General features: G+C 48.8%; 2 protein-coding genes across 3 annotated transcripts in view; one reads left to right on the forward strand and one right to left on the reverse strand.

Moving 5' to 3' along the window:
* Nucleotides 1–16: 16 nt before the first annotated feature.
* Nucleotides 17–11,068, reverse strand: TSNAXIP1 (translin associated factor X interacting protein 1). Of its 2 annotated transcripts, XM_043437909.1 has the most exons (16): nt 10,563–11,068; nt 9,029–9,131; nt 5,537–5,649; nt 5,281–5,404; nt 4,096–4,189; nt 3,338–3,534; nt 2,792–2,927; nt 2,194–2,363; nt 1,963–2,122; nt 1,755–1,885; nt 1,485–1,610; nt 1,186–1,338; nt 975–1,084; nt 640–766; nt 438–544; nt 17–257 (listed from the first exon to the last, which is right to left on the reverse strand). In XM_043437909.1, the coding sequence occupies exons 1-16, from the start codon at nt 10,709–10,711 to the stop codon at nt 17–19; spliced, it is 2,241 nt and encodes a 746-aa protein (XP_043293844.1). In that variant the 5' UTR covers nt 10,712–11,068. The 2 variants fall into 2 exon arrangements, with proteins under 2 accessions (XP_043293844.1, XP_043293845.1); XM_043437910.1 differs by lacking the exons at nt 5,281–5,404; nt 5,537–5,649; nt 9,029–9,131; nt 10,563–11,068 and adding an exon at nt 4,642–4,778.
* Nucleotides 11,069–11,127: 59 nt separating this feature from the next.
* The window catches only part of RANBP10 (RAN binding protein 10), a 56,918-nt gene continuing 44,456 nt past the window's right edge, over nt 11,128–23,589 (forward strand). Inside the window, exons 1-2 of the mRNA XM_043437911.1 lie at nt 11,128–11,471; nt 12,259–12,370. Of these exons, the coding sequence (XP_043293846.1) occupies nt 11,237–11,471; nt 12,259–12,370 (347 nt within the window). The 5' untranslated portion in view covers nt 11,128–11,236. The remainder of the gene's footprint in view (nt 11,472–12,258; nt 12,371–23,589) is intronic.

Here is a 23,589-nt window from a genome sequence, read left to right on the forward strand (position 1 = left end):
GGCTGCCCCAGTGGCCTTAGCTTGCAGGTTCCTGCTCCCGAGGCCCCATACGCCTAATGTCATTCATCTGAAGCTGTTCTAGTGCAGTCTGGAGCTGTGTCACAATGCCCTCTTCCCTTTCCTCGCCCTCCTCTGGCATTTCTGTCATAGGGAGCTGGAAGGCCTGCCTCAAATAGTGGTTCAGGGTCTGCTTGTCCAGGCTGGGATCAATGTTCATCAGGGCCTCACGTACCTTGGGTAGGGTCACCTCCTCTTTGCTGTCCCACAAAGAAAGAGAGAGACAGACCTTGACCCTCCACTCTCTACCCAGACCCCAGGATACCCTCTCCTAGGCTTGAGTGGTATGTAAGGCCCAGCAGCAAGCTTGGTGCTTAGGGAGACCCAGGGGCTGGAGGTGCTACTTTGTGGCCCAGCCTGTGGGCCCCAGGATCACTCACAGTTCCAGGCCCAGCTCCTGCTTTAACTCGTTTAAGTATTCATCTTTTTCCACCGTGTACTGTTCCCACAGCTTTTGCACAAAGGGCACGCTCTGGCCCTCCTCATCCTGGGAAGGGGCCACAAGGCAGGGTGAAGATACACGGGCTAGAGTCTAGGCAGAAGCTAGGTCGGGGCTGGGCAAGTTCCTGGGCCCCGACCCACCTCCATAAACAACATGCGGTAGTCGAGCAAGTCTGCATTGCTGATGCTGGGATGCCAGCCCGCTGTCTCCATCAACTCCTGAATTCTCTCATCCTTCTTAAAGGGGAAGGTGCTCCTGAGGACAGTACTGTAGGGAGACACGAGGGCTGATGGGCCTGGCAGAGGCCTGCTTACCCATCTTCCTGCACCCCTCTGCCAGTCCTACTAGTGCTCAGAAGGGCAGCATGCCTTGAGGTTCTGGCCTTTTCCCACCAGGCTCCCCTTCCCCCTGCACTGGGAACCAGGCCAGAGGGCATGTTGGGCTGGAGTTTGGGGTGACCCAACTGGTCTCTCACCTTAACTGCTCCACGGTTAGTAGCCCCTCATTCTGGCTGTCAATGTTTGTCATCTCCTTCAGCAGCTGTGCTATGGTCTCCATCTGCTTGATGTACACACTCTCTTTCCTCTATGGGAGGAAGCATTGACTATCTTTCTGTTTCCTAGAGGAACAGGGACAGAGCTGGCCTATGCTGGGGACAAAGGGTAGAGCGCCAGGCCCAAGCTTACCTTTCCCATCAAGACTGCATAGAACTGACTCATGACTTCATTGGTATGGAAGAGCTTGATATATTCAAAGATGGTGTAAGCCCAGGCCATGGCATCACCAGGCCCAAAGTGGCGCTCCAGGAAACTGAAGAAGAAATCTGGGAACTTCTCTTTCTGCAGGGTAGAGGGAAGACTGCTTGGTTGGCCCTCCTCCCAGTTCCCTAGTGCTTCAAGGGAACACCCCCCGCCCCTGTCCGCATCCGCCCTCCACCGCCAGAGGATTCAGGCGGCCATGCCGGGCTAAAATGGAGAGATCTGACCTGCTCCTCAGTGATACGTTCCTTCCAGGCATTCTTGAGGAGTTTTACCACTTCCTTCTTGGTTGGCTTCTTGTTCTCCACCATGCCATCAAACCGAAGGAAAGGGGGAATGGATTCCCCATAACCCTGAAAGAAACCATGTCAGCTCATCTCTGGGCCCAGCTGTAGCCCCACCAACAAGCAGGGCAGAGCCCCACATCGTTCCCTCAGAACCTCAAGTTTTCTCAGCAGTGAGGCCTGGCTATTCCCCGAGGCCAGAGACTCCCCTACCAGACCAGTGAAGAAGTCTTTCTCCCGGAGCAGCCCCTCTCCAATCTCCTCCAGGAGCACGTCTACCAGCTGGTCGCTGTTCTTGCCCTCGGCCAGCATGTGCCAGCGATCTCGTCCTCCAGCCACCACATCTGCAGGGATTGGGGAGGGAGCTGGAGTCCAGACCACACACTTGTGCAGTCCCTAGGGCCCCAAGGGCCAGCGTTACCTTCACACTTGGACCAGTCTGGTCGTGGTGTGGAGGTGCGCTGGATCTCCTGCAGCTCGGAGTAGAACTGGTCCCGCTCCTTCAGTGTGCTCATGTGCAACTGCAGCAGCATCTCGTGCTCCTTGCGGACCTCTTCGTAGTCGTCTCTCAGGCTCTCCAGCTGTGGGCAGGGTGATTGGTCCTTGCTACCCACCTGTGTGGCCCTGCCCTGCCCTGCCTGCCCACCAGCACCTGCTCCTGCAGTTCCTTGAGGGTCTTCTCCTGCATTTCAAAGTCCCTCCTGGGCACCACGTCTCCAAAATTGGCCTTCATGGTGTTGAGTTCCATCTGTGTGCGGGTCAGGTCTTGCCGGGCCATCTTCAGAGCCACTGTTAGCTTCACGGGGTCCTCCCCCCAGACACCTGCCAGGAGGCCCACCAGCTCACATCACCCTGGCTCTGGGGCCTGTAGCCCAGGACAGGGTTGAGTGTCCCTCAGGGCATGTCCCAGGTCTTCCGGCTCTCCCAGCATGGGAACCACTGGGTCTTTCCATCATGCTACCACTGTAGAACTTTGAGCTTAAATAGAGAAGCCCAGGACATGGAGTACCAGGCCTGTGCAGCCCTTGGGGAGTCTAGGTTGCCTCAACTGCCAGCGATTGTTTCCTACATAAACAAGAAGTCTGTGATTCTCAGGCCAGCTCAGAAAATCCACAGACCCTGGTGGCAGCAGGAACATCTCTCACTGGGAGTGAGCATGGAAGGAGCAGATATCAGGAGAAATGAATACATGGGAGTGAGTGGTGAGAATCAGACTCCTCCAGCAGGGCAGAAACCCACCTCAGGCTTACCTGGGGACTGGGCTAGTGACATGTCTTCCCTCTGGTAGCGTAGCTCATTCAGGTCTGCGATGAGGATCTTGCGGGCATCTCTCTCGCTGAGGTAGTGCAGATATTCCTCAGCCAGGTTCTTCCTCAGTTTGGTCACCTGTTGGGGAGATGGCTTTGTGGTCAGGGGCCGTCTCTGGACAGCTCGTCACCACAGCGGATGGGTGGGTGCTGGGCGGCCCTACCAGGGCCTGGGAACAAGAAAGGGAGGAAGGGGAGGAGACTGGTTGTTCCTGTCAAAGTGCCGAAGCTTCCTCCTGTGGAGAAAGTCTGGCAGCCAAGGAGTAGGACTCTGCTAGTACTGAGGGCCACACTGAGGCAGTCCTGGGCCAAGGAGGAGGACAGCATGTGGAAGCGGGGTTTGGGAGCAGGTGGTGGCTCTGTATGTCGTTCCAGGTAGAAGGGTGGAGAGAGCCAGGGGGTCACACCAGTGCCAAAGGCCTCAAGGTCACCCTTGGGGTGGGGTGGCAGGAATTCAGGGAGTTGGTCACCACATTACTCCCTTTTCACCTCAGTCTGCAATGAGATCTTCTCCTCATTCTTCTTGTCAATGAGTTTTAGCAAATTCATCTTCTCTTTCTTCAGCATGGAGACTTCATCTCTCTCCTCAGCCCTCATGGCCAGGATCCTCTCATTGCAGTCCTCGTTCACAGTGACCAGCTTGGCCTTCAGGGGCTCCAGAGCCCGAATTTTCTCCCTCTGGTGGGCTAAGCAGGGACAGGTAGGGGAGTCCCTTTGGGGCCATGGAGAACAAACAGCCAGCAGACACTGATCTGAGGTCACAGTGAGCAACTATGTCCCTTGCAAACTCAAGGTCTATACTCCCATTCAAAGAAGTCTATACTCCCTGCTTAAGAACTTCCTGCACTTGATTTGCAACCAGGGGCGGAGGCCAGATGAGGACCAGGGTCTCACTTGGGCACCTTCCCTGCACAGTTTTAGTTCTGCAGCTGTGCCGTGCCCAGCATCTCCTGAGCCTGGGGAGGGAAGCGCCCTCACTTCCCTGAACTACACGCTCCCTCCTGGGCTTCAGTCTCAACAGGGAAGATGCTCTGTTTCCCACAGACACCGCCCCACCACGCTTCCAAGAATGGGCGGCAGTCAGTTGCCCTGGGGTGTCCTGTCACAGAAGAGTGTAAGCAAGACGGCTTGGTGACCTCAAAGCCCAGTTTGTAGGTACCCCAGACCCCTGCAGAACCCAGAAGATCAAAATAGGATCTTCTGTGCCTCTGCCAGGCTCGGCCCAGGCAGAGAGGTTGCAGTCTTACCCAGCATCACCTCATAGGCATTCTTGATGGAGGACAGCAATGGCTTGTATGTTTTGAAGTCCTCTATGAAGAATTCAAAGATCTCTCTGTAAGGCTGGCAAGAAAAGGGAAACTGTCATCTCCTGGCCTAGAGCTGCCACCCTCAGTGGGACCTAAGTGTTTCTTTGCTCAACTTAGAAGGGTTCTAGTATGAAGCTGCCAGTAGATTCACATTGAAATAAATGCCACAGGCACCACTAGGGTCTCACACAGTCCGGGAGCTGAGTCCATCCGTCTAAACTGCTCTCTGGAGACCTGGCAGGCAGCCTGGGTCAGGACCTCCCCCTCTACCTGCACCCCCTCTCTGGCTCTCCAGACAGCCAACCTCCTCCATTCACTGTGCTTCAGCTGGCCTCTCACCAACACCCCTCCCCATTTACAGCACTTTAGGCTCTAACCTTGCGTTCCAGCCTCCAATGAGACATGATTTCCTGTCCTACCTGGACACACAGGAAGCTTTTGGAAGCAACATTGTGTACTGGAATGAGCACAGACTCCAGAACCCACCCTGAGTTTGAGTCCTAGCTCCACTGCTATGAAGCTGGATGCCCTCTCTGCTTCTGCTTCTGCTTCCTTGTTGGCGAGGTTCCTTTTAGCTCATGAGGCCATATCTAGGCCCCATCCAGAGTTTGCACAGATGGTGCTCAGCAAATGCTTGTGGCAGTGACTAAGTCAGAATTGCGGGGTTCCTCATCATCATTTCCGTTTTAGCAGGAATTGGGTGATTACTTCCCTGATATGCATCAGAGTCTAGGTTACATCCAGATTTCTCTCTGTTTTGGCTAAGTTCCTCAAGCTTGGGGCTAGTGTGACTGGGCTCGTGGACATTTTATGACCCCAGCTTGCCCAACTGTCAAGATTCAGGCTCCATTCACTGATATTGAATGACCCAAGGTGGGTGCTGTGGATCACAGAAGGGACTGGAGACAGTATCCAGGCCACCTACTCAGGTCAAGAAGCCAAAGCCTTAGGAGAGTTTTGGTTCCACCCTGGTCACTTTGCTTGCTCACGCTGTGCCATAGAATCTGTTTCTCTTACCAGGAATGGGGAACCCAAAAGAGCTGGGGAAGGCTGGTCTCTGCAGAAAATCTGAAGTGCCCAGTCCTGGTGAGTAAGGTTTCCCTGCAGGGTTTCTGTGGTTCTGACCTGCAGCTTTAGTTCCTGGGCAGAATCCGTGCTTAGGTCCAGCAGGAGGAGTTCCTTGCGCAGGTAGTTCTCAAGCTGCTCCAGGTACCTCGGCTTGGTTGTGCCCAGGGGCTGCTGCAAGCTACTGCAGGGGGTGGTGAGCTGAGATGCCATGGACACCCTGCCGGACCCTCATGCCCCACAGGACTGTGGCAGCACACATCCCTGTACTGTTTCTGGGCCCAGTCTATCCACCATCAGGCTGACCCAGGCTTACCCTGCCCGCTTCCGGTAGTCATCTGAACAGGGCTTTCGATTATGCAGAATGGTCTGGTCACTGATGTATCTGGGCCATGGGGACAGGTGGCCACCGATGGAGAACGAACCGGACTATAAGAAGGGACAGGCGGGGTTACCATAACAACATTGCTCCCCTTCCTGATGTTCTTTTCCAGGCTCCTCCTTCCACTCCTGGGTCTTTCCTCCCCAACAACATCTCTTAATATGGTTCACAATTAAGACTGTGGTCCTTATGGGAATTCCCTGGTGGTCTAGTGCTTAGGACTCCACACTTCCACTACCTGGGTAGCACCAATACCTCAGGGAAACAGCAACATTTTTCAAGAGCTATGAACGGGCCTATGCCCAAGGAGAGCAGGCCAGCTGAGGCTGAGGTCTGGGCTGGCCAGTGCAGAGGGCATAGAGGTGAAGTGGCAGCTCTATTATAAGGTCCTCAAAGCCTTACTTATGACTATGAAAAAAATCAGAAAACTCTCTAAGTATCTAAAAGTAGAAGACTATTGTGCAGCCATGAAATGTTTACAAAGAGGCTTAACATGGGTTATAGCAAGGTTAGTTAAGTAAAGCCTGAAATTAGGGAATAAGCACAACCAGGTAAGATAAAAAACCAGAAAAGAAGGAAGAATACCAGCAGTTATTCTGTAATGATAGGCCCATGGGTGCTTTTGTATCTATAATTGTGTATTTTTCAAAATTTTCTACAATGCATAAATTACTTTGAAATTAAAAAAAAACTGAATTATTGAATTCAATATTAAAGCCTGCTCTGTGGCCCTGAGCCCAGCTTCCAGGTTCTTCTGGGATGGAGGCCAAGCCTACCTCCCATATCCCACATATCCAGGTTCTAGGAGTCCTTCCAGACTAATGGTAGCTGGCTCCTGACCCTCTTAGGGTGGAAATTGCCCCTGTCTCCTTGGGCTCTTCTTTGCATTCTTAGTTCTACCTATTTTATCTCAATCTTGCAATCATCCACCCTTTCCCTAAATATTTTGGAAAGTACATAGTAAGTCTTGTTGCTAGGTCTCAGGGAGGACTCCAGCCTCTTGGGGTTTGGGTTGACCTATCTCTGTACTTCCAGAATTGATGGCATCACACTTCATAGTCTTCATAGTCTTTTTTTTTTTTCTTAATTCCAGTATGGTTGATTTACAGTGTTGTGTTAACACTCTTCATAGTCTTAAGTAGCATTTAGCAAATATTGTGGAATAAATATCTCAGGAAGCATGATTTAGTTGGATGCATGATATAATAAAAACAGAAACGCTACTTATTGGGTGTATATGTTCACACATGCTTTGCCAGGGTCAAGAATGCTCCAGGCTGGCTATTCATATTTAGGATCTCAGGGGTTCTCCCTGATACTCTTTTCAATCCCAACACCCACTTATTCCCATCATCGCACCCCCATCTTCTCTCAGAAACAGAGTAGATGTCTTGCTTACCACTGTATCACCAGTGCCTGACACACAGTGGAAATCAACAAGTATTTGTTGAATAAATAAAAACACAGCATGGGAGGGGGAAGAGATGATGAAACAGAATTGTGAAGAGTTTAAAGCTCAAAATAAAGAAAATGTGGTACATATATATATAGAGGAATACTACCCAGCCATAAAAAAGAATGAAATAATGCCATTTGCAGCAATGTGGATGGACCTAGAGAGTATCATATTAATGAAGCAAGTCAGAGAAAGATAAATATAATATCAATTATATGTGGAATCTAAAATAATGATACAAGTTAACTTATTTACAAAATAGACATAGAAAACAAACTTACAGTTACCAAAGGGGATAGCAGAGTGGGAGTGGGGGAGATAAATTAGGATCTGGGGATTAACATATACACACTACTATATATAAATTGGTAAACAACAGGACCTACTGTATAGCACAGGGAAATATACTCAATATCTTGTATTACTAACCTATAATGTAATAATTACTATGTAATTGTAATAATAACCTATAATGGAAAAGAACCTGATAAAGAATATATGTATAATGGAATCACTTTTCTGTATACTTGAAACTAACACATTGTAAAGTAACCATACTTCAAGAAAGACGAACAGAAAATATAAGAACAGTAACAAAGGGAGACCAGCCTTGAAAATTCCCTGAGAAGACAAAACCACTTTAGTCATAGAAATAAAGCTTAATTTAGCTTATTTTGGGAGACTTAAAAAATAAAAGAGGCCAGATCTCGCGTTCTGTCTGCCGTTTCTGTCAAGAGAAGACGGGGTTACCCTATTTTGGTTTCCCAGCATAGGCTGCTTTCTTGGTCTGGTTATCAAACAGCTGGTAAAGCCTCTGCAAGCGGGTGCTTGGAAGGCGGTGTTCGCGTGAGCTGTGCTGTCTGCTTCCCCCTGCAGGTGAAAACGGGAAGGGTGGCCCCGGGGGTCGGAGGGACTGCCGGAGGGTGCAACGCCCCCTGGTGGTTTAGTACGGTATCACTGCCGACGAGCAAAATAAAGGGAGTGAGAGCCTGGTCCCACTTCCACTGAGTAGATGGCTGCTGAAGGGGCAGGGAGCCCCAAGTAATCGGGATCATGCGGTACTGTGCCTGCGCTTGGTCTCCGCTGAGAGTCCACACTACCGCTTTCTCGCCCTGATATCAGGTTCTTGATGTTTGAAGTCCCCAGCCTCACAAAGGGTACAGCTCATCCCATCTTCTACATAAGACACACTCACCCAAGTGTGTGGTGGAAAACTACCACAGCCCACAATTCTCCACTGTGAGCTGGACTTACAAGTTTGCTCAAACGTGTTTTTTTCACCTGTGATTTTTGGACAATGGCTGCTTGCTGATTAAATAGTAATAACAATCTTATCATATCAACAAAAACTCCTAAATCTTAATAACATACCATTTTTTAAAATTTGTGGGGAGAATCAGCGATGGCACTCATTCCCCACTGCAGTGAAAGTGTAGAGTCCTAACCACTGGACTGGCAGGGAATTCCCCAGCATTCATTTTTATATAAAAACTTCAAAGAACAGGAATGGAGGAAGACACTGTCCTGAGACTGACAGAGTCCCTACTTCCAGTGCAGAGCCAACAACACAGTGGATGAACGTCCTTTGCTACTGCCTTCACACACCTACTCACAGCAGTTATGGCACACATTATAGCAGCCACTCAAGTACTACATCAGGCACTAGGGGTGTAAAGACAAAAAAGATACAGGGTCTTCTAAAAGACCCTGACAGATCTGGTGGGACCGTCCCAGCACCAAGCACAACACCTGGCACATTGTAGGCTGGATGAAGAAATGAGGTCCACTCCAGAATGCTGTGTTGCAAGAGAAGGTTATCTGTGGGCAGGGGCTGGTCTGGGAAGAATTTTCAGGTGAGGTGTGGCAAGTGTGCATGCTCCCACCCCAGAGGCTGGTGGGCCTGGCCTCTGACCCACACACCCCTAACTGGGGATCATAATTTGGAGATCCCACAGGAAATTGCCACTAACCAGCAGTGTCTTCCGTTTCTGAGAAAGCTTGCGTTTCTGGGTATTCTTGGTTTCTGTGATGAGGGAATCATCTATGGACACTCCTAAAGGCCGCAGTTGTGCTCTGCACAGAGAAGGAGAAGGAGGTGGTGGGTGACAGAGCCTTGAATGGGGAGTGCACGTCCACCCTTCTCAGAACCACAAGACATGGCCTCCTCTCTCCTCCGAGCCAGGTTCTGGGTCTTCCCAGTGCTGCCTACAGATTCCCAGAGGTGCTGTCAACAAGCTTCCGATTCTGGGCTCACAATATTTTCCCACATTCCCAGAAACATTCTCCTCATCACTGGAATCTCATGTACTCCTGTAGTGGCATAACACCCCTTATCAGGAACCTATAAAACCACGTGGGCCTATACTTCCTTCAGCGTTCATCTGTGGCTCTAATGACCATTGTATGTACATTACCAGCACATTCTAGGGGTGTGATACCAAAGGCAGGTGCTATAGGACAAAAAGTACAGAGTCTGGAGTCAAAAGTCAGGGTGAGAGTCTTGAGCCTATACTAACTAAATGATAGGACCCAGAGGCTGACATCTATCTTCTAACAGGAACCCTCTTGGGCATGTAATTTAACTTCACTCAGCCCAGTTTCCTTACAAGGAAGGATGGAGACAGCATCCATCCTTTTTTTTTTTTTTAAACACATAATCCTCTGAGGAGTTCTAGTGTTTTATTTTTTAAAAAATATTTATTTGGTTGTGGCTTCTCTGGCTATAGGAGCTTATTATCATATTTGCAGTGTCCAGAGGCTGCACCTGTGAATACAGGCAGGAGCTACCTTGAGGCTATGAGATGTTCTTGGGCTGCTTAGAGATGCTTTTTTATCTTCAGCCAGTGGGTAAAGAGGCTGTTTATCCTGTGGCTAGGAGCTCAAATCTAGAGACTCACATGGCTGAGATCAAATACCAGCTCCATGACTTATAAACATGTATAAAACACATGATCTCTTCAGACTTCTATTTCTATGTTTGTAAAATGGTGATATTACCGCCTCATAGAATTGCTGTGAGGGTTTAATATGGTGTATGGAGCACTTGGCACTTAATGCACGCTCAACGCGAAAAAGCTGGCTGTGACTAATGATAAAGTGCGCCTCCCCTTTTACTGGGCTTCCCCTGTGGATCAGCTGGTAAAGAATCTGCCCGCAATGCGGGAGACCTGGGTTGGATCCCTGGGTTGGGAAGATCCCCTGGAGAAGGGAAAGGCTACCTACTCCAGTGTTCTGGCCTGGAGAATTCCATGGACGGTATAGTCCATGGGGTCGCAAAGAGTCGGACACGACTGAGTGACTTTCACTTTCCCCTTTTACTATAATGTAACCACCTTCCTAGGCTGACAAATCATCTGAGATTGTTTCTGTACCACTGTTTCTGTGGGGCTGGAGCCCCACACCAGTAGACAGAGGCACGAGGTGCACAGGTCTGAATCAGGTACCCTTTCTCTTTCTGGAAGTACTCAAGGCCTCCTCTCCGGCCTCAGACCGCCAAGCGCCTACCTCGACGTGGTGGGGAAGTTCAGGGATTGCGAGTTCGGGGAGTCCATGACCCTAGGGCAGCCGGGCAGCCTGGCAGCCCGCACCCGCGGCCTGGGAAGCTGTGGTAGTGTACAGTCCGTCACCATGGCGACCAGATCCCAGCAGCCCATCGGCGGGGGCGGGATCAGGATTGTGTCACGCCCCCGAATCCGGCTCCCGCGCGCCGGGAGGAAAGCCAAGCAGCAAAGGTGTACTCGGACGGGGAATAGGGACTGAGGGTCCCCTCAGAGTCAAGCATTACAGCGGATATGACCCTAGCGACCAGAGCTGAGGCTGGGGGATAAACAGAGGCCACGGGGGAGGGAGGTGAACTGAGAGACCGGAGCTGCGTTGCCAGCGGGAACTGTAGTTTTCGGTGTCTCAATGTCTCAGCTGAGCAGGCTTATGGCCGAGCAGGTTTGTACTACATCTCCCAGAGATCCTCACCAGCCTGAGCTGGTCCGCTCCTGGAGAGCTCTGCATTATGGGGAGTGGAGTCCGAAATGTGGCGAGGGGTGGTGAGGTCCAAAGCAAATTGCAGGACTGGGACTCGGTTTCCCTGCGGCCCGGGTTGGCTTGCTGGTCATTGGCTGAGCGGGGCGGATCTGGTCCTGCTCTTCCCCGCCCCCAGTGACACAATAGCAGCTCCCTCCAAGATGGCGGCGGCGACGGCGGACCCGGGAGCTGGGAGCCCGCAGGTTGGAGACTCCTCCGGCGGGGCCACTGGGTGCGGGCTGCCGTCCCCAGGGGAGCAGGAACTGAGCCGGCGCCTGCAGCGCCTGTATCCCGCGGTCAACCAGCATGAGACGCCGCTGCCGCGCTCCTGGAGCCCCAAGGACAAGTACAACTACATCGGCCTCTCCCAGGGCAACCTCCGCGTCCACTATAAAGGTATCGGCCTTCTGGCCGAGGGGAGGAAAATGCCAGAGTGTCTACGGGGTAGCTGTGCTGCCCAGCCGGTGCTCCATCATGTCCCTTCACCAGCTCGGGTGCTCCGGGTTGGGCCTTAGTTCCTGCAGGTGTCTAGGGTAGTGGAGCTGACCGGGCCAGGGATTGACTGCCTTGTCTGCTCTGCCCTGAGACACCCGGTGTCAGGAGAACCGCAACAGGTGTCCGAACCAGTTCTGGGCTGGACCTTCTTCCCAGGGCCTTCCTGCTTGTCCTGAGGTAGCTCCAGGGACTCTAGCTGAGCCCTTTACCACTGCTTAGTTTCAAAAGTGTCTGAAGACAGGGGTGGTCACATCCCCTCCTTCGGCCAGAGGTCCATGAGCTTGCTCACCTGCCAGACATCCCAGACGGGGCCTGAGGTTCTGCCCAAAGTCGTGGGGGCATCTTCCAGGGCTGCCTCTCCCTCCCCTACTCTTCCAAGTGGACTGCCTGTGTCCTGAAGAGTCTGCCAGCAGCACTAGGAAATCTCTCATGAAGGCACCCACATTGCATGTACCCTCCTGTGGTTTCTGTGGTGGACAGAGTCCCAGGCAGGGCTGCTGTGCTTAGGAGGAGGTGAACCAAAGGTGGGAGGTTTATGTATTTGCTTAGTTGTTGTCTAATTATTTCTTGGACAGTGCAAGGGCTTTCTCTGGCAATGAAGGGGTAAAGTTGCCATGGAGCAGAGAGGAATGAGGCTTCCATTTGTAGTTCCCTCTGCTGAAATTTCTTCCTTGCCCTCCTCTATTAGGTCATGGCAAAAATCACAAAGATGCGGCGTCAGTGCGTGCTACCCACCCCATACCTGCTGCCTGTGGCATTTATTACTTTGAGGTGAAGATTGTCAGCAAAGGAAGAGATGGGTAAGCCCCTCCTGACCACCTTTCCCCCAGCACGGAGCTGTTCCCTGTGGTCAGAGTTTGAGGTCTCCTGGTTGACACTTGTGCCTGCATGAGCTGCTGAGCTGCATGGGTCTGGGCTGCAAAGGGTTGAGTAGTGGGTACCTGTTACCCGGCTGTGGTCATGACCTGGTCTAAGCAGTAGCTTTTGATGGCAAGTAGGTACATTTTGTAGAAGAGGGGCTTCTCTTTGGTGATGATGTAATGACTGTTTCCCTCACAAGTCAGGGAAACAAGTAACAAGTTTACATTAACAGTTCAGCGTCCGGAATGAAGTTCCCCCACTGTTGTGTGGTGTTTGTCACTTCCCTCCTTTCACACTGTTGCTATATTCAAGGCTCCTTTTTATGGCATTTAGTCATGTAGAGGCCCCTGGGGACTTCAAAGGGATAGTAGAGTCTTTGCAGCATTCATCAAAGCTGTGTCAACCACTGGCCTGTCATCTTAGGGTAAACAGCATGGACATGGTCAGAATCAGGTGACCTTGCTACTCATAAACTTGTTTTTCAGTCCAGTGACTTGAACACCAGTTGGACCAGCTTTAGGAAGGTCCTCATTAAAGTCAGCATTGGGGAGGCTCCCTAGTTTAGGGTGATCTAAGCAGATATAGGAAATCAGAGGGGAATTTTTTCATGTCTCTTCCTTTTCCTCTCCTAGTTTTCCTCTTTTTTTTCTGGTGATTATCACAAAGCAGTTGTTTAAGTTATGAAATAAAATGATTTTAGCTGTCTTGGAAAGATTTTCCTCATCAAACCTTAGGTCTGGTTTGGGTGGTTTGCCAACCCCACCAGTGACCTTTGTTCCAACTCTGAATGTGTGTTCTTGAGCATTCAAAGTACTTCCTTTCTCAAGGGACAGTCCCCCTTGTGGTACATGCAAAATGCATGGCCAGGGGTCTTTGCTAGGGCCAAGACTGCCAGAGTTGGAGCTTTGCTTCCTCAGTGAAGTTGTAACATCCCTGCCTGGGAGGGCTCTGTGGTTGTGGGTAGTAATGGGGCTTCCATCTGCTTGTCTGTCCTCTGGGGAGCTAGGCCAGCATCTGAGCTACCTTTAATCCCAGAATCTGAAATTCTGACCATGGCGAGGTATTACATCTTTTACTTTTATCCCCATGTAGTGAATTTACAGATAGGAAGTTTATATTATCAGAGCTCTTTATTTATTTGTTTTTAAATATATTTATTTATTTGGCTGTGCCAGGTCTTACTTGTGGCAAGTGGGACCTTAGCCCCCCAACCAGGGATCGAACACAGGTCCACCTGCAGTGGGAGTATGGAATCTTCGTCACTGGACCACCAGGGAAGTCCCTATCCGAGCTTTTTAGAGACCCCAGTTCGATTCCTGGGTTGGGAAGGTCCACTGCGGAAAGGATAGGCTCCCCACTCCAGTATTCCTGGGCTTCCCTTGTGGCTCAGCTGGTAGAGAATCTGCCTGCGATGCAGAAGACCTGGGTTCTAATCCCTGGGTTGGGAAGATCCCCTGGAGAAGGGAAAGGCTACCCACTCCAGTTTTCTGGCCTGAAGAATTCCATGGACTGTATAGTCCATGGGGTTACAAAGAGTTGGACATGACTGAGCGACTTTGACTTTGAACCTTCTATTTTCCCTTTCCACCGTCTGATAAAAGCACATACATTTAATGTGCTCGAACTCACGTGAATAAGAATGGCCTCTTAAGATGAAACAAACATGGCAAAAATAGTTACAGTGTAGACTGAAACGTTGGTGCTTCAGTCTTACATTGCCAGAGAAGTGGATTGGCATGTCCTAACCTTGGAGGTAGGAAAGTGGATCATTTTGGATAACAGGTGAGCTAGTAAAAGGAGAGAATAGTTTTTCAGAAGGGGAGTGTTTAAATGCAGAGAGCTGGTTTCCTTCACCTGGCTTTTAACCTTTCAGTTATAAGTGGATCTTGCTGTAAAAGACCCCGTGTCTTGTCAGATTGTCATGCTGTTGGTGTTGCCTGCAAATCCGCAGAAAGTTGAACATCTTCTCCCAGCTTTCCTAGCAGTTTTTTTTTCCTAGCATTTTTACATGTGGTAAATATAGCTGTGAAATTGACCTGGAAACCTCAGTCTTAGAAAGGTCGCAAGTCACGTATGCTTGTGGTGGCCTGCTTTAGTTGACCGCTTTCAGAGGAAATGTGTACAAATGTCCGCTATGGCCTCTATGGAATTCCTGAAAGCCTTCTCATGGCTAGAATATAGCCAGACGGGCCAGGTGTGGTTTTGAGGAGGCCAGGGGCTGTTCCAGGGCAGACAACGATCAGCTTGTTTCCTGTTTGCCGTCAGTGTTGAAGGTGTGTTTCTGACTTGGGTTTGGTCCACGACCCAGGTGTTAACCGGTTGTGTAGCTTTCCTGTATTATCTAGTTCCATCTTCATGGCATCTCTGGAAAGTGGCTGGAGTGGATGATGATGTACCTGTTTCATGGGTGAGCCCTGAGCCCCAGGGATGTTTGGTGACCTACCCTGGCCACAGGGCTTAGGGTGCGCAGTGGAGTAGCCTGACTTGTCAGGTGCCTCCACTTGATCCCAGACATGTGTGTCCACCCTCCTGCCACCTTTCCCTGTTGCATTCTTCCCCGGGGTGGAGAGAATGTCCAGTCGGAGTCTTAGGAGGTCCTAGTGTTCTTAGAGAGCTGAAAGGTGCTTGGTGCTGAGTGGGCCAGAGAAGTGTGGCATGCTCTGGACTGGGCTTTGTTGACTTACCATTCTGCCGAATCTGTAGACCTGTTTTTCTGTAGATTTGGGGACAGGCCCCCTTTTTAAAGGGTGTTGATGAACCCAGTCATCATTGTCATTGTTTTCCAGAAAGGCCTTTGTTCTGAAGATGTTTTTTGTAGAAGAATACACGAAGTGTGTCTGATTCTCTTATGGCTCAGACAGTAAAGAATCTGCCTGCAATGCGGGAGACCCAGGTTTGGTCCCTGGGTTGGGATTCCAGGGGTTGGGAAGATCCCCTGGAGAAGGAAATGGCAATCCACTCCAGTATTTTTGCCTGGAGAGTTCCATGGACAGAGGAGCCTGGCGGGCTACAGTCCACGGGATCACAAAGAGTCAGAGGTGACTGAGCAGCTATACTTTCACTTTCAAGCGTGTCTAGTTAGAAAGATTTCATTTCAGGGGTTGTATTGATTCGTACCTGCTGTGTGCCAAGTGCATGCCTGGTACGGGGAGAACAACAGGAAAGCCTGCACAGGCCAGCCTGGTCCTCAGAGAGCCCTCGGCCTACCTACGAAAGGGTGGACTGGAGGGCTCTCTGCATGAGGAGGCAGAGCCTGGGCATGGTTTTGAGGGATGAGTAGGAGTTTCTCAGCAGGTGAGACCTGTTGGACTTAAAATGAGCCTGGTTGGTAACTGACTTGACCTCTGGGCACTCCTCACATACAAGGGAGGGCTGGAGAAGGAAGGGGTTATGTTTGAGCTAAGAACTGGGCTCACACTGACGGGTTTCAGCTGCATTTTGCCGAGTCACCAGAGCTGGGAACCCCAAGAGGAGACATCAGAGCCCTGCCACTGGTGCCAGGAGATAAGGGCATCTGGGTTGATCTTGTTAGGAAGCCAAGGAGGCCCTGAAACCGAGGGTCCCTGGGGAGTGATGTGCTCAGGCAGAGTTTGTGGACCTTTGGGTGTCTCCGGCTCTTAGTGATGACGCATGGAGGGTGTGGCTGGCTGGGCTGACAGATGGTCCAGTGTGACCCTCAAAATAGACTGTAACATCATCCCCGCAGCGGCGGCGGCGGCCTCCTGACATGTGATGAGTGGCTCTGCCCAAGAACAGCAAGCCTGGGCCAGGGCACTGGATGGAGTGGTGGGGGTGGGGGGCTCTCCTCTCCTCTGCAGCTGGTGCTCAGGCCCTGTGGCCCTCCGGCCACAGCCAGCCTGCCTTTCCTTGCACTCATAGCTGACTTTCTTTGGCCAGTCAGCAGTGTGGTCATCGATTAATTCTCCACATCACAGCGAAGCACACATCGTTTTGTCCCAGTCCCAGGCCTGGGCCCCAGGAACATAGGCCCGAGGCCCATCTGGAGAGGAGGCAGATATGCCCGTGCACGTGACCTCACAGGATGGTGTAGCAAAAGCCCGTCCATGATGTGTGCCGTCCCCAAGGGTGGCCCAGAAGTTGGGCTTCCTCCTGTGCCTGAGAGTTTGGGAAAACTTCATAGAAGAGGTGATGATGCTGAATCTGGAAGGGCAGGTTGGACCATTCCAGGTAGACAAAGCGAGAAGCGAGGCCCTAGCTGGAGGGAGCAGGGCATCAAAAGATGTGGCACATGGAGCGTGAGAGAGGCAGGGGCCAGGTCAGAAATACCTAACCAGTGTGCTTTGGCCAAGGAGCTTGGACTTATCCTGAGGACAGCAATGTATGAGGACTTTGGATCTGCCTGCATTTTTGAGACTGGATAGGGGAGAAGAGATTCCACTGGTCTGATTCCACCAGGTCCCGCTGTCTGAGATCCCCGTCTGGTGTGGGCTAGTGATTTTAGGTCCTTGATTCCAGCCATGGCTTCCCTACAGCAGTTATCTTTTCTGTCTGTTGGCTGGCCTCTCTCCTGTTTGGTGGGATGCAGAGGTAGGAGGTTGAAAACTGGTAGCCAGAGTGACTTCTCAGAGGCGAAAGGCCTCTGTGTGTGCTGGTATTCTCTGGTACTCTGAGTTAAGTCCCATCTGAAAGGCAACACTGTCCATAATTTTCCATGGAGACTCAGAGATCTGCTCACCCAATTAAGACCTCACCTGCCAAGTTTCTGGTTTGGTGAGCCACTTGAGCACAGGCCTTCCAGTGAGAGGCAGCCTGTGGCTGGCCCCTCACCCTGGGGTTCCCCACTCCCGTCTCTGTGCTGTGTAGTGTGGTTGAGAATCATGGTGCCCATCTGTGGACCTGGGGAAGGTCTTGTCCTGCCGATCATGAGCAGTTGGTGCTGTCTTTGCCCAAGGCGGCTGCTGATGGTGGTTGTACCTTGTTTGCGCTGACTGTCCCCCGGTGCTGATGGCCTCCTGGGCAGACACTGACTGCATCTCTCCCTAGTAACGCGTGGCACTGTTTCTGGAGACCCAGCATATTGAGGCTCTGGAGCAGCTTGGAGCCTTGTATCGCTGACGTGTGTTGGGTGTTAAAGCCCAGGTCTAGTTGGGTGGGTGTACTCAGGTGTGATCTGGCCTAGAGCAAGAAGACTGGAGTCCACGTCGTGTCCACTTTTCTGGTAAGACCTACTCCTGCCCTGAGCACTTCTGGGCTTCCCTGAGACCTCCCTGCCCATTATATGTCACCGCCCAGGCTCCACCGGTTGAGCTGAGAGTGGGGCGTGTGGCTTCTTTCTTCAGAACTGGGGACTTCCTTGTCAAGGATCAGCCAGTAGAGAAATTTCTAAAATTCACTTCACGCCTTCCCCAACCCCCTGCACCACACCCCCATTATTTTTTGTTCTCAGGCATGTTTGGTCTGTTCCCTGGATAGGTCACCACGCAAGGGGGATTTCCCATTAGAAGGGCAGCCGGAGCTCCTTGGAGTGGAGCAAATAGGAGGATGGTCTCAGCAGCTCTGCATTTCAGGCACCATGTGCCATCCTACTCTGGGACCATTGAGAAGGAATCAGGGGCCCCAGAGTGGGTCTCTATAGTCAGAGGTCAGTTAGAAAGAAGGGACTGATCACTAGGAGTGGGGTAGGTAGCACCACGTCTAAATGCAAGGATGTTCCTTTGCCTCCCTAGAAATTTTGCATCTGTCTAGCTCCAAGATCCTTGGTGTTTTGTTGTAATTGAAATGTGAGGTTGTGACTCTGTTGCTAGAAAAGAGGCATTGGGGTGAGAGGTTTGCTGCTGGAACAGGGCCAACCCCCCTGCCAGGAAAGGACTGGTTAAAATGTGGTCTGGACTATTTCGGGAAGTCTTTGTGTTCTTCACATGCTCTCTGCCTCTCCTGCCTCTTGGACCTTAGAGATGGCTTGGGATTCAGAGAAGTTTACTTTAGGTTATGGACGCCAGGTGTCAAGGCTCAAATATCTGCACTGTCTGCTCAGCTTCCATGGAAGACGTCCTGGACCAACAGCAGCGCTCATTCTTGTCCAGACAGGGCCCCAGAAGTTTTCTTACTGCCCAGCACATCAGGCAGGTACTGTCTTTTTGTCAGAGTTTCATATGATACAGAAACCTACTGGTCCTTGGGGCAGAGACAATTTCAGATGAGAAGAGATGGAGAGAGGAGAAAGACAGTGTGCCCCGATGGTTTGAGGGCTCAACTTTTGTCTTCTGGAGGACATTGCTGAGGCGAGGCTGAACCAAGGGGAAAGGAGTAGAGGCGATGGTCTGCTGAGTAGAATTGGTTATAACCCAGTTTACAAAGCCATGTGTCTGAAATTGGCATGGGCTGTTTTATACAGTGTTCTCTTTTAATATCAACTGTTGTGCCAGGAGTTTATTGGTAGTTATATATGCCTTGCCTTTTTTTTTTAAACCAAAATGTATTTTTATTTTACCTATAGTCTATTTTAACTGTAAAAGAATACTCTTAAAAAAAAAAAAAGAATACTCTTGCAACACCTGACACAGTGTACATTTTATTTTTTTTTTCAGTGTACATTTTCAGTGTACATTCAGTAAACAAATGCAGGTTATTGCCGTTATGTATGTTGTATCATTTGGGAACATTGCAGAGAACAGAAAATGATTTCGGGTACTATAAGCAGGTAGGGGGTTTATTAAGTGGAATTCAATGCTTTCAAAATCGTTAGGACTTAGTTTCCAGGTAATGGCAGGCTACTTGAATAAAACCCTGTACTGAGAATGATGAAAAGATGCTAACTTACAAACAAGCAAACTCAAGGCCAGTTTCTGGATGGATACCTATAACTAGGGAGCTAAGAGTACTATCTGAGTACCTAAGAGCATTTGCTGTGTCCACACTCAGCTCTGCTCCAGCTTTGTAATTGCACAGTGACAGAGAGGTTAGCGTCTGGAGCTTATGGGTTGTGGGGGTCTGGGAAGAACCTGCTCATATTAAGGTGGGGTGCCAATGGGCTATTACAGTTAAGGGCAGCATATTTGGTTCTAGAATATGATAAGCTCTGTAAATTCAAGGCTTGGTCCTTGAGTTTCCCAAGAAATTCTTTAAGGAAGGAGGCAGAATCCAGGGTTAGGAATAACCTGCCTAGAGCCACCCATGGGGTCTGTTCTGCCTGTTCCTGTCTCATGGGCTCTCTGGGTGCTTTGACGGTGCTGGTGGCGGTGGATGCTTGAGGGTCTCCTGACGCACATTCAAAACCACCTTCCTCCCTGCAAGCACGTCCTGTCTCATGGCTCCTTTGCTTTCAGATTTGGTCTTCCTTGGAAGTTGCTGGGTTGGGTCCATTCGTCTCTGTAATACCCCTCCTCTCAGGGGAGTGCGTGGGCTGCACAGAGTTGGGCTTAGTGGGTCACTGGGTGGCTTCCTGACAGAGGGGCAGGGTAGAAGGATGACTGCTGGAGGAGCAGCTTGTACATGAGGTACAAGTGTCCTGATGGACTGTGGCTTTAAGCAGGCCCATCAGACCACAAACTAAAATCCCCAGCATCAAATATTTCAGAACTAAGTATCAGTTGGGGTCTTTCCTGAAATGTCTCCCAGGGACCATTTTGTAACCACGACCCCAGTTGTTGTTCAGTCACTAAGTTGTGTGTGACTCTCTGCGACCCTGTGGACTGCAGCACGCCAGGCTTCCCTGTCCTTCACCATCTCCTGGAGTTTGCTCAGACTCATGTCCATTGAGTCAGTGATGACCCCAGAGGTCCCCTCTGATGTGGAGGCGTTGATTTCTTGTCTGGGGCAGGTTCTGACATGAGCAAGATTGCCAGCCTTCCGATCTGTGGCTAAGGTGTTAGATGTCAGGGTGAAACTGTCTGGTGAGATTCCAGCAGCGCCTTGCAGGGCTGAGGCAGAGGATGGGGGAGTGGTGACGGACCCTTTGCCTTGAGTGGCTCGGCGGCTGAACTGCCTTCCTGCAGCCTGCAAGAGCCATCTCAGCCCTGGGGCTGAGGAGCTCTCCCTTCTCTCCCCCTTGTCACATCCTACCAGAGCTCTGTGGGCCTGGGGACAGTTAGTTGATGGAGCTTAAATGTAAAATGTTCAGGGAATTCCCTGGTGGTCCAGTGGTTAGGACTCAGCATTTTCACTCCCAGGCCAGGTTGGATCTTTGATTGGGGAACTAAGATCCCTCAAGCTGTGCAGCGTGGCTGGAGAAAAAAAAAAAAAGTTCGGGTCACATAGTCATTGATTCATATATCTAATGTAACATTTGTTAAAAAAGTGTTTCTGGGCTTGCCAGCCTATAAAATCCACCTTCCCTCAAAGGGGAAGTTGATAAAAGTAAAAAAAGAGCTAGGTCTATATTCTTCACTCTTATTATCTGCTGTGTGCTTATGGTGAGGGACTTCTTTCTTCTGGCCCTGACACGAGGCCTGGGTACGCTGATGCTTTCCACTAAGCTCTGCGCCAAGCCTTGCTTGTCTCATCCAGAAAAGCCAGATGAGGCTAGTGCTGGCCTGCAGGGCCATATGGGTGTTTTTGGTGACTCCCATGTGTGTGCTAAAATAAATACAACATTAAACATGCCATTTTAACCATTTTTAAGTGTAAAATTCAGTGGTATTAGTTGTGTTCAACTTGTGCAACTATCACTACTGTTTTCCAGAACTTTTTCATCACCCCAGACAGAAACTCTGTACCCATTAGGCAATAACTCCCCATTCCACCACCCCCCCACCCCCGCCCCAGCCCCTGGTAACCTCTAGTCTCCTTTCTGTCTCTATGAATTTGCCTATTGTAGATATTTCATATAAGTAGAATCATACAGCATTGTCCTTTTATGTCTGGTTTATTTCATTTAGCATAATGTTTGCAAGGTTTATCTTACGTTGTGACCTGTGTCAGAATCTTATTCTTTTTTATGGCTGTATGTATTTACCACATTTTCTTTATCCATTCATCTGTTGATGGACACTTGAGCTTTTTATATCTTTGACTATTGTGAATAATGGTATAATGAACATGGCATGCAAGTATCTGTTTGAGTTTGTCTTTTCAGCTCTTTTGAGTGTATACTTAAGAATTGCTTGATTGAGTGTATACTTAAGAATTCCCTGGTGGCTGAGCAATTGGGACTTTGCACTTTGTGCAGCCACAAAAAGAAAAAATTTTGCTTGATTGTTCTGTTTAACTTTTTGAGGAATCACTGGACTGTTTTCCACAGTGGCTATACAGTTTTATATCTCTACCAGCAATGTGTGAAGTTTCTAATTTCTTTACTTTTTCACCAATAACTAACTTCCTTTTTCCTTTCTCCCTTCCTCTTATCCTTCTTTATTTCCTTCCCCATCCTATGTGTGAATTAGTATCTATCTTATGTGTGAATTAGTATCTCATTTTGGTTGCAGTTCTAATGGATTAGTAATGTTGAGCATCTTTTCATGTATTTATTGGCCGCTTGTATATCTTCTTTGGAGAAATGTCTACCAAAAAAAAAAAAAAGTCCTTTGGCTAGTTTATAATTGGGTCATTTGTCTTTTTGTTGTTGAGTTGTAGGAATTCTGTATATTTTTGAATATTAGATGCTCATAAAGCTATGATTTAGAAATATTTTCTCCCATTTTCCAAGTTGTCTTTTCACTTTTTGTTTTTTAACCTTCCTGCACAGCTTGTGAGATCTTAGTTCCCCAACCAGGGATCAAACCCATGCTCCCTGCATCGGAAGTGTGAAGTCCTAAGCACTGGACCACCAGGGAATTCTCTTTTCACTTTCTTGATAATGACCTTTGATGCATAAAAGTTTTAATTTTGATGAAGTCCAGTTCATCTGTTTTTTTCTTTTGGTGCTCGTATCATATCATATGATACTTCTGGTGTCATATCTAAGAATCCATTGCCTAAACCACTGTCATGAATCTTTTCTTCTAAGTGTTTTATTGTTTTAGCTCTTATATTAAGATCATTGATCTGTTTTGAGTTAATCTTTATACAAGATATGAAGTAGAAATCCAGTTGTCTTAGCACCAACTGTTGAGGAGACTATTCTTCCCCCATTGAATGGACTTGGCACCCTTGTTGGAAGTGATTTGACTGTATAAATTTACTTCTGGGCTTTGAATTCTTTTCTACTAGTTTATATGTCTGCCTGTGCCAGTGCCACACTATTTTGATTACTGTAGTTCTGTAGTGAGTTTTGAAATCAGGAAATAGAAATCTTTTAACTTTGTTCTTTCTTTAAAATTGTTTTAGCGACTTGGGGTCCCTAGCAAGTCTGTATGGATTTTGAGGGTTCTCTTTTCCACTTCTACAAAAAAGACTGTCGGAATTTTGGCAGGGATTGTGCTGAATCTGTAGGCCAACTTAGAGTGTGTTAACAACACTTTCCATCTACAATATGAAGTCTTCCAGTCCATGAACACAGGATGTCTTTCCATTTATTTTTGTCTTCTTTAATTTCTTTCAGCAGTGTTCTATAATTTTTTGTGTACAAGCCTTTTCACCTCCTTGGTTAAATTTATTCCTGAGGGTTTTGTTTGTTAGTTTGATTTACAATATTGTTTACAATATTATTTACAATAGTTTACAAGCTATTGTAAATGGAATTGTTGTCTTAATTTTCTCCTTTAAGTGTTCAGTGTTAGTATATAGAAACACAGCTGCTTTTTGTGTGTTGATTTTGTATCCTGCGACTTGGGTGTTTATTAACTCTAGTAAGCTTTCTGTATATCATTTGGGATTCTTTCGATATAGGATTTTCTATATGTAGGGTCATGTCCTCTGCAAATAGAAATAGTTTTACTTATTCCTTTCCAATTTTTATACCTTTTATTTATTTATTTTTTTCTTGTCTAATCAATCTGAATAGAAGTTTCAGTACAGTGTTGAATAGCAATGGTGAAACGTCGACATCCTCATGTTGCTCCTCATCTTAGGGTAAAAGTTTTCAGTCTTTCACCATTTGGTATGTTGGCTGTGAGTTTTTTCTAAGTGCCATTTATCTTGTTGAAAAAGTTCCCTTTTGTTCCTGGTTTTCTGAGTGTTTTTATCATGAAAGGGTGTTGGATTTTTCAGATGCTTTTTCTGTCAATTAGATGATCATGTGGTTTTTTTTTTTTCTTTGTTCTATTAATGTAGTTTATTACATTGATTGATTTGCTTATGTTAAATTGCCCGTGACTTCCTG

Source organism: Cervus canadensis, chromosome 18 (assembly GCF_019320065.1).
Source record: "Cervus canadensis isolate Bull #8, Minnesota chromosome 18, ASM1932006v1, whole genome shotgun sequence".
Taxonomy (NCBI): Eukaryota; Metazoa; Chordata; class Mammalia; order Artiodactyla; family Cervidae; genus Cervus; species Cervus canadensis.